The sequence below is a fragment of the Agelaius phoeniceus genome, chromosome 1 (assembly GCF_051311805.1).
Source record: "Agelaius phoeniceus isolate bAgePho1 chromosome 1, bAgePho1.hap1, whole genome shotgun sequence".
Classification (NCBI taxonomy): Eukaryota; Metazoa; Chordata; class Aves; order Passeriformes; family Icteridae; genus Agelaius; species Agelaius phoeniceus.
The window spans coordinates 70,146,255-70,161,872 of record NC_135265.1 but is presented as its reverse complement, the minus strand read 5'-3'; the positions used below and the strand labels follow the sequence as shown (position 1 = coordinate 70,161,872).

At 41.2% G+C, this 15,618-nt stretch overlaps 1 protein-coding gene across 7 annotated transcripts in view; it reads right to left on the bottom strand.

Annotated features, from left to right (window-relative positions):
* Positions 1-15,618, bottom strand: part of DUSP22 (dual specificity phosphatase 22) — a 48,028-nt gene that overhangs the window by 1,236 nt on the left and 31,174 nt on the right. For 4 of the 7 annotated variants that reach the window (XM_054630040.2, XM_054630059.2, XM_077181437.1 and 1 more), the window contains 3 exons: positions 11,096-11,170; positions 9,399-9,570; positions 2,690-6,536 (listed from right to left, as the gene is read on the bottom strand). In XM_054630040.2, the coding sequence (XP_054486015.2) occupies positions 6,351-6,536; positions 9,399-9,570; positions 11,096-11,170 (433 nt within the window). In that variant the 3' untranslated portion in view covers positions 2,690-6,350. Of the gene's footprint in view, positions 1-13; positions 1,341-2,514; positions 2,555-2,689; positions 6,537-9,398; positions 9,571-11,095; positions 11,171-15,618 lie in introns of those variants that run through there. The other 3 variants (XR_008533984.2, XM_054630048.2, XM_077181428.1) reach the window with 3 other exon arrangements.

The window sequence follows — 15,618 nt, the reverse complement described above, 5'->3', positions numbered from 1 at the left end:
TAAGTAAATCAGCCACCTTATAACAAGAGCATTTATTAATATAAATACATACTTACAGGAAACAAATTGTTTACAAGCCACATACTGGCACTTACCTTGACTTAAGAAGTCTGGGATAAATACCAGTTATTTAAAAAAAAAACAAACACCAAAACACAAAACCTCACAGAAACCCACACACAGAAAACAAAGGTAAAAGGATGTAAGGAGGGGAAGAAATGCAATAAATTGTAACAAAAAGCCCATTCACTGTATTATCCACTGACAAATTAAATAAAAACTCACTTGCTTCCAGGGAAAGAAGGGAAAAAGGAGAATCAGAACTCAGACTTTCAAAGGGTCCATTTGTAAATGTCTTCTCCCAGGTCTAACACTGTGCTGCCAATGCCTGTATGAATAATGACCAATCAAACAACCTAAGAACACTTCACACTTCAAGTAGTTTCAGTGTATTGGTTTTGATCTCTCTACTCATAGTTCAATAAATAATGGAGGATAAAAATCTGCACATTCATAATTGTCCCATATGAAATGGAAACTGGGCTCAGGTCTGGCTGAAAATCCCACTTTTTGAGGCTGCTTGCAAGTGAGTTTTAGTCCCAGTTCACTGCAGATGTGTTTGGCTCACATAAGCAGAACCAAGTCTCCTACAACAGCTCAGTCTCAGGGCTGAGCTATGCAGCTGCTCAATGGCAAAAGGACACCTCTTGCTCACACTTCACTAATGCCCAGTCCTAATATTTACACTAGAAACTACATGGAAAACCACAGGAAGTCACCTGTGGTGACTACAGGAAGTGACCTGCTCACAAGCTACTCAGTTTTGGTAAAATGCAGCTGGCATAATTCACTAGAACAAAACACACATTCAAATATATAAAGAAGAATTTTTCCTTGGCTGAGAGCAGAATAATAATATTGGACAGAACAGCTAAATGTAGCAGTCAAATAGTTAAGCACAGGAGCTGGGCCACATGGAAAACAAGACCCATATTTAAAGCTCTGCTGGGAACAAAGTATGAAATTAGCTGTTTCTGTCACATGCCTTGTGTCTCCAGGGGTATCATCAGAAACACTGCACAGTGCAACATCATCTTCCTCATGCTACTATTTTCTACAGACCATCATCATTTTCCTCCCGCCAATGCAATCTTCTTGAGGAGGTGGAAGGACTCTCATAATTTGCTGGCAAGGCCAAAACTCCTTATCAGGTTATAAGCACATCTAAGGACATGCAGGTTTGCCCTCTACTTCCCTCATCTGACTGCATGGTAAGACAGAACTCCAGGAATCAGATCAAAACTGCCACTTTCCAGAACTCAGAACAGTTCCACATAACCCTGGAGGGAATGAGATACACAGTCAGGAACAGCAATACAGCACCATGGTTCCAGCACAATTTTTGCATGTGATTTGGTTAAAAATTACCCTTGAAAAGTACTAAGTGGTCAAAAGGAAGCTTAAGCAGTAAAGCAGTTTTCATTTGGAAACTGCTGTTTTCCTTTAGGCAGAGGAGAAGCCTTCTCTAAAGCTTATGAGGTTTCCCTAGATCAGAAGGGATTATACTTTAAGCATGTTTTCTGTCTCATCAGTGTTGTAGTGTTGTAGCACATATATTTAAGATACTTCTATGGATAACAGATGGGAGAAAGAAGGTAATTCAAGTGTCACATAGCAGGCTGTATTGAATTTAAAGACATGAAGAGGACTGAAACATACATTAATAAAATCCGAGCTGAAGATGAATTATGTATTATGTATTATGAAATGTATTTGAACAAGAGGCATCTATCACTTCAGAGCTATCTGCAGACACACCTACTTTATTCTAGTGGAGGGTATTACTGATTAGTTGAATGCCCAAGATTCCTTAGGAATCCATATCCACACATTCTCAATACTATATAAAATAACAAATGCTGGGAGAGGAAGGAGAGGGAAAAAAAAGACTCAGAACTCACTGTGCCTGAGCATCTAATTCTGCCTTCATGATAAGGGAGTCCCACTGCAAAAATAGTTCAGCCTTCAGCAATGATTGAAATGGCCATGAGATCTGGCTATGATCTGACTGATAATAATCTCAGGTAGGTGGGCTTTTTGGTTTAGGTTTGGATATTTTTTTTGCCAATTGCCTCTCTAAGCAGAGGTAGAGGTAGTGTCAAGCCAGAAATTCAGTGAGTTATCTGTGTGAATTTGAACGGGGCATTTCCTCCCTTACACTCTAAGTTTTTTAATGTTTTCCCCTGAGAATCATCTGCCACTTACATCAGCTTCCTCTGATCACTACTGAGAGCCTTGAACACTGGCAGCCTGAAAACTAGATAAGTTTTACAGCTGGTTAAGCCCTGAATCAGTGTGCTATGGAAAAGAAGGTATTTTGAAATAATAAAAAACATAGGATTCACCACATATTCCGTTCAATGATGGGCCAGCAAGAATCAGTAAGACAGCAACATGCAAGATCCTCTTGGGAGACTATCAAGAGGTACTTGTGCTGAAGATTCTTGAACTCACCTGGAAGTAGTCGGTGAAAAGAGAAGTAGTTTCAAGAAGTCTGTGTGCAGGAGAAAAAAGTAATCAAAACAACAAAATGAGTTAGTCTTGTATTCTTACTGTACCTGCAGGGATACAAACAGCGAGTAGAAACCTTCTGGACACTATCATTGATTTCAAGAAATACAAAAGCAGATCAGGTGTTAACATTTAATTTTATTTATAAAAAAATTGTAGAACGTATTAAATACAAACATTTGGAAAAAGCAATCAAGGCTTCGCTAAGATGCCCAGGAAGAGGAAGACAGAGAATCAAGAAGCTTACCAGATTTAGAATTTTTAAACTAGTGGAATAATTGCTATAATTTTTCACTGACATCTTTATAGGTGGTGGCCATTATAGCAGCCAAAGTTATTATCCCTTTTAAAAAACAGATATGATTTGCCATATCTTCCCACTCAACCACAAAATGTAAGGAAGCAACTTTTTCCATGTTAAAAAACTTAGTAATAAATACTATTAATGCATTTACCCATTACCTACATTCTAAAACACTAGACATTTGCTTATAATCACACATGGATATCAAGTTTAGCCCAAAAAAATCGATTATACATTTCAAATCTGAATATCCAATAAGGTGTTATAAACTTTATACATTTTCCAGTGAACATCAAAATGAGGACAGTGTTTTGAAGTACAGAAATAAAATAACTGAATGCATCATCTACACTACAAAGGCAAACTCCTAAGAGGTGAATTGGGTCTAGTCATGTTCCAGATAGCTGGAAAGTCCTACAAATTACCACTGAAAGTCTGGTTGGAAGACAAATCATGTCACATTCTCAGCCTGCATTAGCTCCTCTCCCTCTCTAAAAGGCTAAAGGTGAGAACTGTAGCTCTCTCTTCTGCACCCATGGTAATTAGGGAGCAAACCATCATTCTGCTCTCTGCATGGACCAACTGGACTCAAGTTTCCTTAGACTGCTGTTGCTCTTATAGTGCTCTTACCTGCAGTATGCAGTACACAAAGACCACTACACAAGATGTTGAAGGTGGAAACTGCAGGAAATACCCCTTTGCCTTTCAAAAAGAGAGAAGCACTTCCACTTACTGACAATATGGCATTCCCTCCGTCTTCCCAGCTTACCCTGTATCTGCTTTGGAGCTGCAGCATAACACACACTGACGTTGGCTATATGGCCTTAAAGCCAAACTGAGTTGCAAAAAAAATTCTGTTCAAGGGACTGACTCTTTGGAGATAACCAAACTATTTAAAAAAAACAGTGCAGATTAATCTTGGACACGTGAAAATTAACAGATATCTCCCATTCTGCCTTGTATGTGCCAGAACAGTAAAAGAACTGCCAACTTACCAGCACCCACAGTGTTACTGAAAGGACAAGAGTGCCAGGAGTGTTATAGGATACACAATGTTGGCAGCCGGCTACAGGAAGGACTGGCTGGATACCTGCAAGACCACAGGCAGAACACTTCTGACAAAGCTGCCCTTTGGGGATGGGCTGATGCTGCCCTCTGTATCCTATCATGAGCAGAGGGTTGAACAAATGGACCCGCATCCTGAACGTGTGTCAGACCCTGTTACCGAGGAAAACATTTTCCAATTTTTACATCTACCCTCAGAGCACAGAAGGGACTGCCAACATGGACAATGCTGGGCTGGAATTGTTAACCAAGATTATTGTTTGCAGATCAACATCTTCAGAACAGCTAAATACCCCTCTTACCAGGCAATCACAGAGCAACTGCTGGATATACCAAACAGGCAGTGGTTCATTTAGCTGCAAGCTTGAAAACAAGGTCAGTTCCAGCACTTTTCCCAAATCTAGCAACATCCCTTACTGCAACAAAGACATGATTATACATCTCTCATCCTGCTCAGTATACTTCAAACACTTAGTGCAATGAGAACCCTGATGCAGGCTTCACCTCAGATGAAATGGACAGGTCAGTTCCACCCCATTCCCTTTTTTCCTTTTAGGCAATTATTGATATGCATGACCCATATTTCACAAGCCATAACATATTTTTTCATGATACTTAACAAAAGATATTTAACAGCCAGAGTTTACTTGACCCAAAAGCCTTGCTCCCATCCAAAGAATTCACTGCCACCTGCAAGCAGGAAATCACATGTAGAGGAATCTTGTGAAGGAATGGGAGGCCAGAGTACTGAAGAAATTGAAAGAGACACCATTTGGATACCATTTAGTATGCTGATTGCTTCTCACTCAGTGCTCAGCTTTTAGCATGATACATACCACACTTGAACAAATGAAGGGCTTGGTTTTAGTTTTCTATCTTGGCTGTTTGGGTGGTACTTTTTATTTTCTAGAAGAAAATAAAAAGTTTTATCTTTTTATCTTTAAGAAAAGTGGGCCTTCCATCCTTCAAGTCAAAGACAAGAAATCATGATCTTGGCATGAGGGCCACCCCAAATTACACCATCATAAATTAATACATTGCCCAGCATCCCTACTGACATGTCTGAAATTACACTCTTACAAACTGCTTCAGTCAGGCAATGGCTCCATTCCAGAAAAACACAGCGTTACCAAGAGCGGAGTATGGCCCCTAGTTTCAACCTAGTTTTAAATATATTGTACAAATGCATTCCCATAAATCTGATCACAGCAAAATATATAGTGGTGTTTGAATGGCAGGAAAGTTGAATTCCAACAACTCTATCTTTAAACCAGTGAGAAATATGGGAAATTTTAAAAGAAAACAATAAACTTCTCATATACAGACATTTTGAAATATACGTGCACATGCACTCTCGCACACACACGCACCCACTTACTTCACTCAGTGTTAGATTAAGATTACACAAGGCAATTTTCAAGGTTGCATTTACAACCACAATGACAAGAACAGCATTTTTGAGGTAGCTGAAGTCAAAGAGCAAACCACAGCACAAGCAAAGAAACAGGTGCTGGCACTCACACCGAGCCCACTCTTTGGAGATGCGCTATCGTGTGCGCAGGGGCGTGTGCTGAAGAGGCACGTGTTCCATGGGGAATGAAGGTCAGTGGTTCTGGAGACATGATAAACTATTCTCCAGAAAAACTGATGTTGGGAGACCAGATGCACAGTCAAGGGAGCACGGCTTCAATCACTGCACATCAGCTGAGCTGTGGTAACAGCCTGGGTGCTCTTGGTCTGTGGCAGCTCTGCCGACAGCTCAGTCTCACGGGCACTGAAGCAAAGACAACTGTGGCGGTTGAAGGTGTTATTACTCAGAGCTGTCTGTCCCACTTCTCTCCTAGATGCCACTGCTGGGGGAAAGCTACTTGGGCCCCTGTCTCATCTGCTCCAGCTTTCAGCCTGCACTCAAGTTCACACCCACCTCCACACTATTACCTGCCAATGGACTGTGAGCAGGAGCAGCAGAGACCCAGACTCAAGTTCCCTTCTTCAGGTGCAGTAACACCTTGGCCACACTAAGAGTGCAGAGACGCCAAACTGCCACAGCTTGAATCACCAGACTTCATCTCTCCAAGCCCTTTGCTAGCCTACAACAGGAGGAGTTGAGCTAACCTCACAGCAAATGCCAGGCAATGTGGGCAGAAGGGGACATAGGTGTGGCTGGAAAACAGACTGCCTCAGCCACAGTCACTGGATCCTGTCTCTGGGCACAAACAGAGCTTGATCCTGCCCGAATTACCAAACTGTGTGAAACACACTCATACACACACACACATAATGTCATCAAGAAGCTTTCTATAAATCAACAGTTTGCATGGCTTACTGCTGAAAGTCTTGAAGGTGGGATGGAAAACATGGCAAGATGTTTTGCAAAAGTAGAAAGAAAAAAAAAATCGACCTCTTGCAACTAGGTCTCTGTTGTGTAGTTGCTGTATGAGAGTGATGGCACAGATGAGAAGTTGTTATTCCACTGCCTTCCTCCAGTAGTCTGATGCAACTCTGCCTGCTCTTTGTATTTGCTCAGAAGATTTTTGGCTTCTTGCAGATCCTGAGAAGAGTTTTCCCCATATTCTTCTTTCAGCCACTGCCTGAACTGGAGAAATTGAAAAGACATATACAAAATTATGAAACAGTAACATGAAATGGGTGGAGAAGTAATTCTTCTTCCTGTCCTACAGAATTTCAATAACCTTTAGGATCATATATAGTTTAAAGAAAAGCACTGCAAATATTGCATGACCTTCAACAGCAGCATGGAATGCAGAGCACAGGAACACATATTTGAAATCAATGAGACCCCTTACATCTCCTCAAATGACACATCTGTGGAACAGTTTAGCTGAGTGGACTAATACAGAGTAAGGAACACCTGCTGGGAAAGGACATCCTGGACTTGAAATCTCCCGGTTCCTGCTGCATACACAAACAATAAGAGGAATTAGCATGGAAACCAATATGATCAGCCAACTTGCCCAAGTCACAACAGGCTGCAAGAAGGTTGAAGATCAGAAAGTGAACCACTCTTACACGTTTTTTATTATGAGCTCACAAACACCAGTAGTAAAGAATGTAGTGTGTATATCCTAATAGGTGTCTTCTAGAAAGAAACAGCCTATGAGTTTTACAAGCTATAGAATAGGACCCCATATGTTACTGATATGAATGACTGAATTTGGTACATGGTAACATATGTACCAGGCCCAGCTGATGGTCAGTCCATCTGTATCCTGCTTTGAGAGTTACCAGATATAAATGATGAGAAAAGAATCAAGCAACAGCAGGGCAATAATGCTGGGACCTTTACCCTGGCCATTTCCTCAGCTTCCAGCTATTTTCAGCTCAGGTGCTCTCAGAGGTTGAGGCAGTATCTTTGTGTCTGATAACACAAATTAATTCTTTTGTCATGATATCTCATTTTAAACCCCCATTTTTTTTACCACAAGATACCTGTATTCCAACAAGCTCCATAAGTGCATATTGTATAAATCCCCCATTCTTTTTTCTTGATTTGGACCTGCCAACAGATAACTCTGTCTTATAGGAAAGAGTGGAAATTTCACATGTTCGCTTTTTCTATCCACTCAGCTCTGACACTTTGCCTGCTGGAGAATTTGAGTCCAGCTGAGGACAATTCCAGCTGAGGAACTGCCCAACTCCTGATAATTTTGTTGAGCTCACCTGCAGAAACAGCTAGTAAACACAGACTCCAACTGTTGTGTCCCAGTGGGGATAATATTAATTTTCCAAACTTTAAACCTTCATAGCTTTGTTGTGTTTGGGGCTCATGAAATAGCTTGATCCATAAAGGTAATTTACTAGGATACTGGGAGACAAGACCTCAACATAGATACTTCCTCCCATTCCTTAAAGAGGTCCTCAGGCAAATCTGAAGCCTCAGGCTACCATGTGGAAGTTTGGAACAGGTGCAAACTATGTCATGACCTTAGTGACTAAACCTCATCCTTTAGGACCTTTAAGATCTAGAGGACAACATTCCAGAGAGGCCACAGGATACCACCACCCTTTAGGGGAACAGCAAAACACCAAATGCTGCTGAAATCTGAAAAAAGTTCACGCCCTTGGCAGATGGCATCATTCCACCGAAATCAGGTGTGTAAACAGACACCTGCTGAGGATGTGGTTGCTCTTAAGAGACACTAAGAAACTACAGCCCAGCCAGTGAATACAGGTGGATACTTCTTTTTGCAACCTACTGCCTCCCCCTCAGTGAATAAAGACAGAATGCACAGTCCATGGTGGATGAAAAAAGAGAGACGTTACTGTCTTTATCAGGCTATTTGCATACAGCCTTAATTGTCATTGCTGTTAGACCAACCAATTAGAGTAGAAATGACTGTAAGGGAGGAAGGAGACAAGTCTGGAAAGTCCCTCTCTGTCTTTTGTCTCTTAAAAATCAGTTATTCTACCATTTACACCAGTTCCAAATGATCCAGGAAACATTCAGTTACATATTAAAAAAAAAAACGCAAATATTTACAGTTGCTAACTGCATCATGCAAAACAAATGGTAATTTCTAAACTCTGAGCTTTCTGCAGCAGAATGACAGGGATGGAATAAAAAAAACAACATCCTTTGTCTTGTGTATTTTGCTTTCCGACTTTGGTTCACCTCTGTTGTTATTTTTAATAAGCACAACAGGCACAAAAGCCCACACAACAACAACAACAACATGCTGAGCAATGGAAAATGGAAGGGACGGCCACAGCAGGTTGGTAACGTAAGTGGAAGTCACTAATCACCCACAGGGAGCAGGTCTTTTGCGTAGGATGGGGTTTTTTTGGAGTAAGAAACTAATTTTTGTTTTACGAAACCCCTTTAGCTATCCTACCCTTTCACTGATTCTCCTAGTCCTACAAAACCTTCAAAAGGCTCGCAAGAAAAAAAAGGTTCAGATCTGAGGCTGCCCTAAACATAAGAAAATTTATGAAGTCTTAGCCACAGAAGGTGGGAGGGGGGTCACCACACACATATCACAATGAGGACTTAGTTTAACTCCTGGACATGAAGGATTTGTGATGATGATTTCTTTCCTGCTATTCCAAATGAATGTGTTGAGAGGAAACTCACTACTTTTATACAACTGGTAGTTATAGGTTGGCCTTTCACCTATGTTCTGAGAACTCACCCTTTACCTTTTACCCCTCTAAAGGTGTTAATCTTCAACTGCGTCTTAGCTCACATGAAACAACCACCAGACAGCACAGATGGGCAGGAGGTGTTTAGATGCTGTGCTTGATCCCTTCTCCCATCCAGCATTCCCTGATACCTTCAGATCTATCTGTATCTCCTTAGTAGAACTGGCTGGGCTAAGAAGCCGTTCCATCAAAGCAAAAACAGGGAGTCAGATAAACCACACAGACCAAAAATAGTGAGAAGTAGCTCATGATCTGACTTGGAGTTGTGTTTCCCAGCTCTTTGTTGTAGTTTATTTACCTGATCAACATCATGCTTTTCGAATTCCTGCAGCTGTCTCTGGAAGCCCATGTTTGGATTGGCACAGGACCTCGCCGCGCGGACAACTGACAGCGCATCTTCCCAGCCAAAGTCTGTGATGGTCATGATGTAGGCAACCACCAGTGTGACACTCCTGGAGACACCTGCAAGGCTGCATGGAAAAGGGCATGCAATACACTGAAGCAGTGCTGCACTTTACGTGTCACAGCTAAAAGCATTACTTCTCAACATCACAGACTGCAGTGTTGCTTGCCATGAGGAAGAAATACTATAATATTTGAGTTAAATGGCTTTGGTGCTACTTTTTTAAATGCAGTAGAAAAAAATCTACATGATCAAGAAAGTGAGTTTTGAGTGGTAATTCATATGAGGCTGAAAAGGAAGAAAGAAGTATGAAGCAGTCACAAAAGCAGGGGACAGTGCACACATTCTAAGTCAGATTTGGGTTTTAAAACGGCAGAAGTAAGTCACCCACTTTCTTTCTTCTATTTATAAAGATCAGAGCAGTGAAATAAGACTGTTTCCTCTCCACCATGAATAAAGGCTGCAATTTCATGGGGGCCAAAATGAACTTTAACTGAACCAATAAGAGGTACATATGTCTGGTTGCTTGAGTTCCTCTTTCTGCTATTGACTGCATTGTGCAGCTTAAACTCTCAGGACTCCAGTTTCCCCAGATGAAAAGCTGGGATAGAGTAAGAATCATTCATTATGCCTGGTTGGACAACACTGGACAAACTCAGAATCATTTCTATTGAGAGTATAAAGAATGTGTTAGAGTTATATTTACTACAGTAAAAATATAGTTACCAGACTCTTTCACCATTTTATGTTTCTGAATACTTCACAAATTTATGTTTTTTAAAATTCTATCAGTATTCAGACAACTTATTCTACTTATTGTTTTCCATACACCAAGACTAACCAAATGGCTCATGCATAGCCCTGTCATGAGTCAATAGCAAAGTGAGGATTTATACTCAGGGCCTGCGTACAAGTCCAGTGTTCAAATCATGAGATGACTCTGATTTCAGATAGAGACTCAGATATGTCCTTTGGACATACAGTACAAACACCACAACCAATAGCAGAGAGCAAGAAAAAACCCAGGGTGGGATTTCCTTTTCTATTCTTTACAGTCCCAGGAGCATCTCTCCAATCAGGGTCTTGCTACTAACAAATGCAACATTTGAATGTTCAGCAGTTTAAAGAAAAGAAAGAGGGGAAAAAAAATCAATTTCTGTTCAAAGAGGTTTTTTTAACAACTCCGAAGTCACCAAAACAGCTGTTAGAGAAACTAATCAAATTATTAGGATTATGGAAATCACATTTAGAAATACAGTGATTAAAATGATGAGAAATAAATAGTATGTCTTCAGCCAACACATTCCTAGTCAAATAAATCCTACAAAAATGCTTGATAAGAGAAGGTCAAGAATAATTTCTTGGGCTCCTTTCATCTCCAAGCAGTTGACCACCCCAGAGACTCGAAAGTCCTAGCATAAGGCTTTAAAAGCATTTGCGAATCTTCTGGGGCTTTTTGAATAAAGGGGGCAATGCAGTCCAAGAGGATTTTGCTACAGAGGGGAGATGACCACTAATTTATTAAAATTATGAACATCCAAATCAAGGTAGAGAAACCCTTAAAAAGTTTTTTTAGTGAGCAGTATACATACCAGTGAACTAAGCAGCCTTCACCTGTGAGCCGGCACTCATGGATAAATTTGATGCTCTCTCTGAAATGCCGTGCTCTGAAAACAAAAGCAGAAGGAGGATAAAGAAAGTGCTGCATTTAGTAAAATCACTACTTAGAAAGAAAGAAATATATCCGAAAGCTCACCTCACACTGTTTCTAGAATTTAGAACTGAATACAGATCTTACAAAGTAAAAGTTATTGTCTGCCAAGGAAACACAGAACTCACTGGCATAAATTATTTGCCACTCTATCCAAGTAAGAAACTGGTATTTTAGGCACTACAGTGTGATAAACTTTATTCTGATGACTGTCAAGTCTGTATTTCAGTTTGTGTTTGATTCTTCTTTAAAGCAGTGACTTGACCTCACATGTCCTTGTGTGCTCAGATGTCAGGTGGAATCCAGCACAACTGCACGAGCAGCTCTCCAGACATAATGTCCCTCACAAAGAGACACTACCTGCTACCCAAACTCATGCTTAACTCTACCTCCTCCTTCAAGCCATGTGCTAGGGCATGTCTAAGCATTAAGACTTTCTGCTTGGCCATGTGAAATCACTTCCTTTTGTCTCTGCTATGAAAAAAATCTCAATTCAAGCCCTGTTTTCTTAAGTTCCGTCCAGTCTTTTCCTTTCAGACAGCAGTACCCCTTCTGCCCATATTCAGGGCGTCAGCCTACAGCCCACCCATTTTAAAGCAGCAGAGGACAAAACCTAGAGAAGACTCCATTTGCAAACTTTAGGGTTCATAATCTCATTATCCTTTACACACACCCCTTTCACTGTGCCCCTTAAGTGGGGCATAGTGAAGGACAGCAAGCAGGCAGCTGTCATCATCTGAGTGAATATACAGCACTGCCTCTTTGCATTCGAGTTCCAAGTTGCTCACCCTGCCTTTCCACCTGCAAAGCCTTTGGCGCTGCCTGCAGTTTACCACAGGTGCAAGCAGCACCTCTTAGCTCAGCAGAGATGGATTTCACAGTGGCCTTTGAGTGCTCTTGCAATTCAAGCTCACTAGCAGTAGCAATGGAGGCAACACAGGCAGAGGAAAGAGGTTCTTAGGGGGCAGTCATTGCCAGGCCTGCTGGCAAGGTCAAACCTGAAAGCACACTGCGCTCAACACCCATGAAACACAACGTCCTGTATTCAAGATGTTTCCCCTTTCTGGGTGAATATTATACCACAAGGGTAACAGAAAAAAAAACCTCAGCCCAGCACCAGCAGCCACACAAAAATCAGGAATACCCACATAAAAGGAAGCTTCCCTTCCTGCCTAACAGTGCAGCTGCTGATACTGTAAATTCTCCTGTCCTGAAGGACAACACTGATGCAGAGTGTCACTGCCTGCAGAACTTGCAAAGGCAAGGATATCTAACTGGAATAAACAAAAAGGTTCCCAAGCACGGGACTCCCTTTCCAATGCAGTTCCTGCATCACTGGCTACAACATGGAAAACACAGCTGGAGAAGACCTCAGCAGCTTATTTGGAAAATCTCAAGGCACAATGCATTCCCAAGCCTTAGGACAGCAGGTCAACTCAGGCTTTTATGTTTCTCAAGGAACTGATGAAGCATGCGGGTAAATGAAGACAAAGCCTTACAAATGCATGTGTACTCGGACTGCCATGCAAAACCACTGTCACTGCTGAGTTCTAACAAATCATGGTGCTCAGGTCTGCCAGGGGAGCACAAGAGGTTTCACGTAAACAAACTTAGAGAACAAATGAGATCTCTGGCTATATGTGCAAGAGGCTTTGCTATTGCACAATGAAGAGCTTAGCAGAGATTGAAAGAATTCACTCAGATGCAGCTTGGTTAGGTCTGTATTATCTGACCTGATCTTCTTTTCTTTTTCTCTCTAGAAAACCTGGCCAGGAGGGCAGCTTCATGCACCAGTGAATTTGTTTCAATGGTCTCACACAAGTTTTGGTAAGACACTTTCAACACTCTGGTTTGAAAAATATCTGTGACTGAGCATATAACACCTTTGCAAGGTAGTAAACATTGTGAACTCCATTCACCCAGTTTTCTTCACCCTTCCTCACTGCTGATGCTCAGTCTGCTGATGTGCTTTCAAGTGTGTTTACAGGCATTCATGAAAATGAGAAGAGAAATACATCTACAATTAGTGCTGCTCTATAGCACCCTGGCCCCTCCTCACCTTGAGCCAGAGAAAAGGAGGTTATGTACTCCTCCACAGCCCTATGGCATCAGGGTCTCTTCTGGAGCAGCAGACACAGTTGCCTAAACTCATTTTCAAGGTTATGGTAACACCATATTGAGATGAAAACTAACATTGAGGACCAGTTAGCTGTGTGGCAAGTGCCAGACACAAAGAAGAAAATGTTAAGTCTTACACTAACCACAGAACAGTTGACTATCATCTCTAACAGGAAAGCACTTGACAAATATGTTGATTTGCAGCCCATTTGTTGGACTTCAGGACAATTTATTGCATGGTATCTGGCTCTTGCATCTCCCAGCTGAAAGCTGGGTCCTGAACTGCATCATCTTTACACTGGGAAAACACCACAGGAAGAAGCACCAGTACAACACCCCTACCAGGATGCTGTAGAAGTTATCTGCACTTACGCATTAGCACGCTGCATAATTCAAAACTAGACCAAGAGCAGAGTTATGATACCAGAGCTATATTTTCATTTGTTGCTAGTTAGACTTCTACAAAGATTTACAAAGGTTAAGAAGACAGCATCCAAATCAGATAGGACAAAGCATCTTGATGTTTCTTTGCTTTGGTGATGTAAAAGGAAAAAAATCCTACCAAAATTTTCTCCTCTTAATAGGTCATCTGGCTTCTGCATTATCACCACTAACCACCTGACTGTTGGATGTTAATTCCTTAGAAACAGGCAGCCAAAGACAATTAACTGGAACAGGGTAGGAAGGGAAGATTTTATTTCTATAGAAATAACTTTTTAGTGATGACTTCTATAGAGGATGACATTTCTGGAGCAGTTACTGGCCCAAGGTAAAATTCTCACAGACCAGGGAAAACATTGATTTAACATCTAGGAAGTACCTTGAGTCTGAAAAGCAATTGCTTTCTCCCTATGCCTGCTAGGGGCAGAACAGGGGAGTAGAATAAAGCTTTTGAGACACTTTAGTGAACACCCACATGCTAACAGGGGAATCCCTGCTCTATTTCCCTGGCAAGTCATCCCTCTCAGGAAAAGATCTCCACTAAACAAGTTTTCTAGGACTAAATGTGCATTATACACACAAGAAACCAGAGGTTTCCTTCAGAAAGACTGAGCTGAAGTGTATTAAGAGCTCACAGTCCCAAAATTCATTGGGTAAAAGGCTTCCAGTTGGTCCTTGCTGTTGGGAAACAGACAAGAGAGCAGAGTGCATCCCATCAGTTGTGCCTGATGGGCTCATTGCTAAGAGAACACAAGGACCTGCAATACAGGATGCTGCTTGGTTGGTTGTTTTTTTCTCCCTAGAAAGAAACCAACAAAATCCTCCTTTAAGAAGAGGGTAGACATGCAAAGATGTTGCAGAGGGACCAATTCCCTTCCTGTTCCCTAGCCATCCCTCCCTCCACAGTGGGCACAGGCAGTATGGTTAACCACTCCTAGATAAGACTGCATCCAGTCCTCACAGGCTGAACAAAAAGAACTTCCTCTTTCTTTCAGAAGACTGCATGTGCAAAGCAAGTGATGGTGCTATTTGTGAGCATCATGATTTGATTATACTTGAAGGCCTGGACTGTATAAAGTAAATGAAGAAAAATCAGTTACTCATCAAGTTTTATTTTAAGTGATTGAATGTATCAGTATTAGAAGTAATGACGTTTGCTTGCAACCACCTGATACCAAAGCAAGTATTTTAGATGCCTGCAGTGTAACAGAAACAATACTCATGCAAATATTCTATCTTCTTACTGAAGCCTTAAGAGCCTTGGTACTGTGCCAGACAGCTCGAGCACAGGAGCTGGTTTTGCAATATAACTCCTTGATATTTAACAGTGAGGGAACTGTACATTGATTAATGTTCATCATAAATGCCATCCTTTCTCTTCCCATTCCCAATTGATCTCTATTAACAAAGGAAGGAGATTTAGAAAATGTTGTCAAAAATGCTACACACTTCAAAAAGCCAATGAACAGTTAATGACATGTGAATGTTTTCCTCTAACCTCATATTAGCTTTCCTTCCCAAAATGATACTTCTTCAAATGTATTTATTTTTATTCTAAAGATTAAGGCCATGGAAGTTGTCCATGACAAAGGCATTAGCTCTCTGCCTTCTCATTACAGACCTGAAATTTAGGGGATTAGGGTGTTTTTTATTGCGGGTGGGGTGTGGTGCTTTTTTTTTCCCTTCCCCTAAAATCATGACAGAAATGCAGAATGAAAAGGCAAATCATCACACATCAAGTGCCACACTGGAATCTTTCTAGAGTATGAGAAACACATGCTCTAAAAATATCTCCCAAAAGCATGAGCCAGAAAATTGCTGTGATACAAGAGAAAAGCAGTGCTG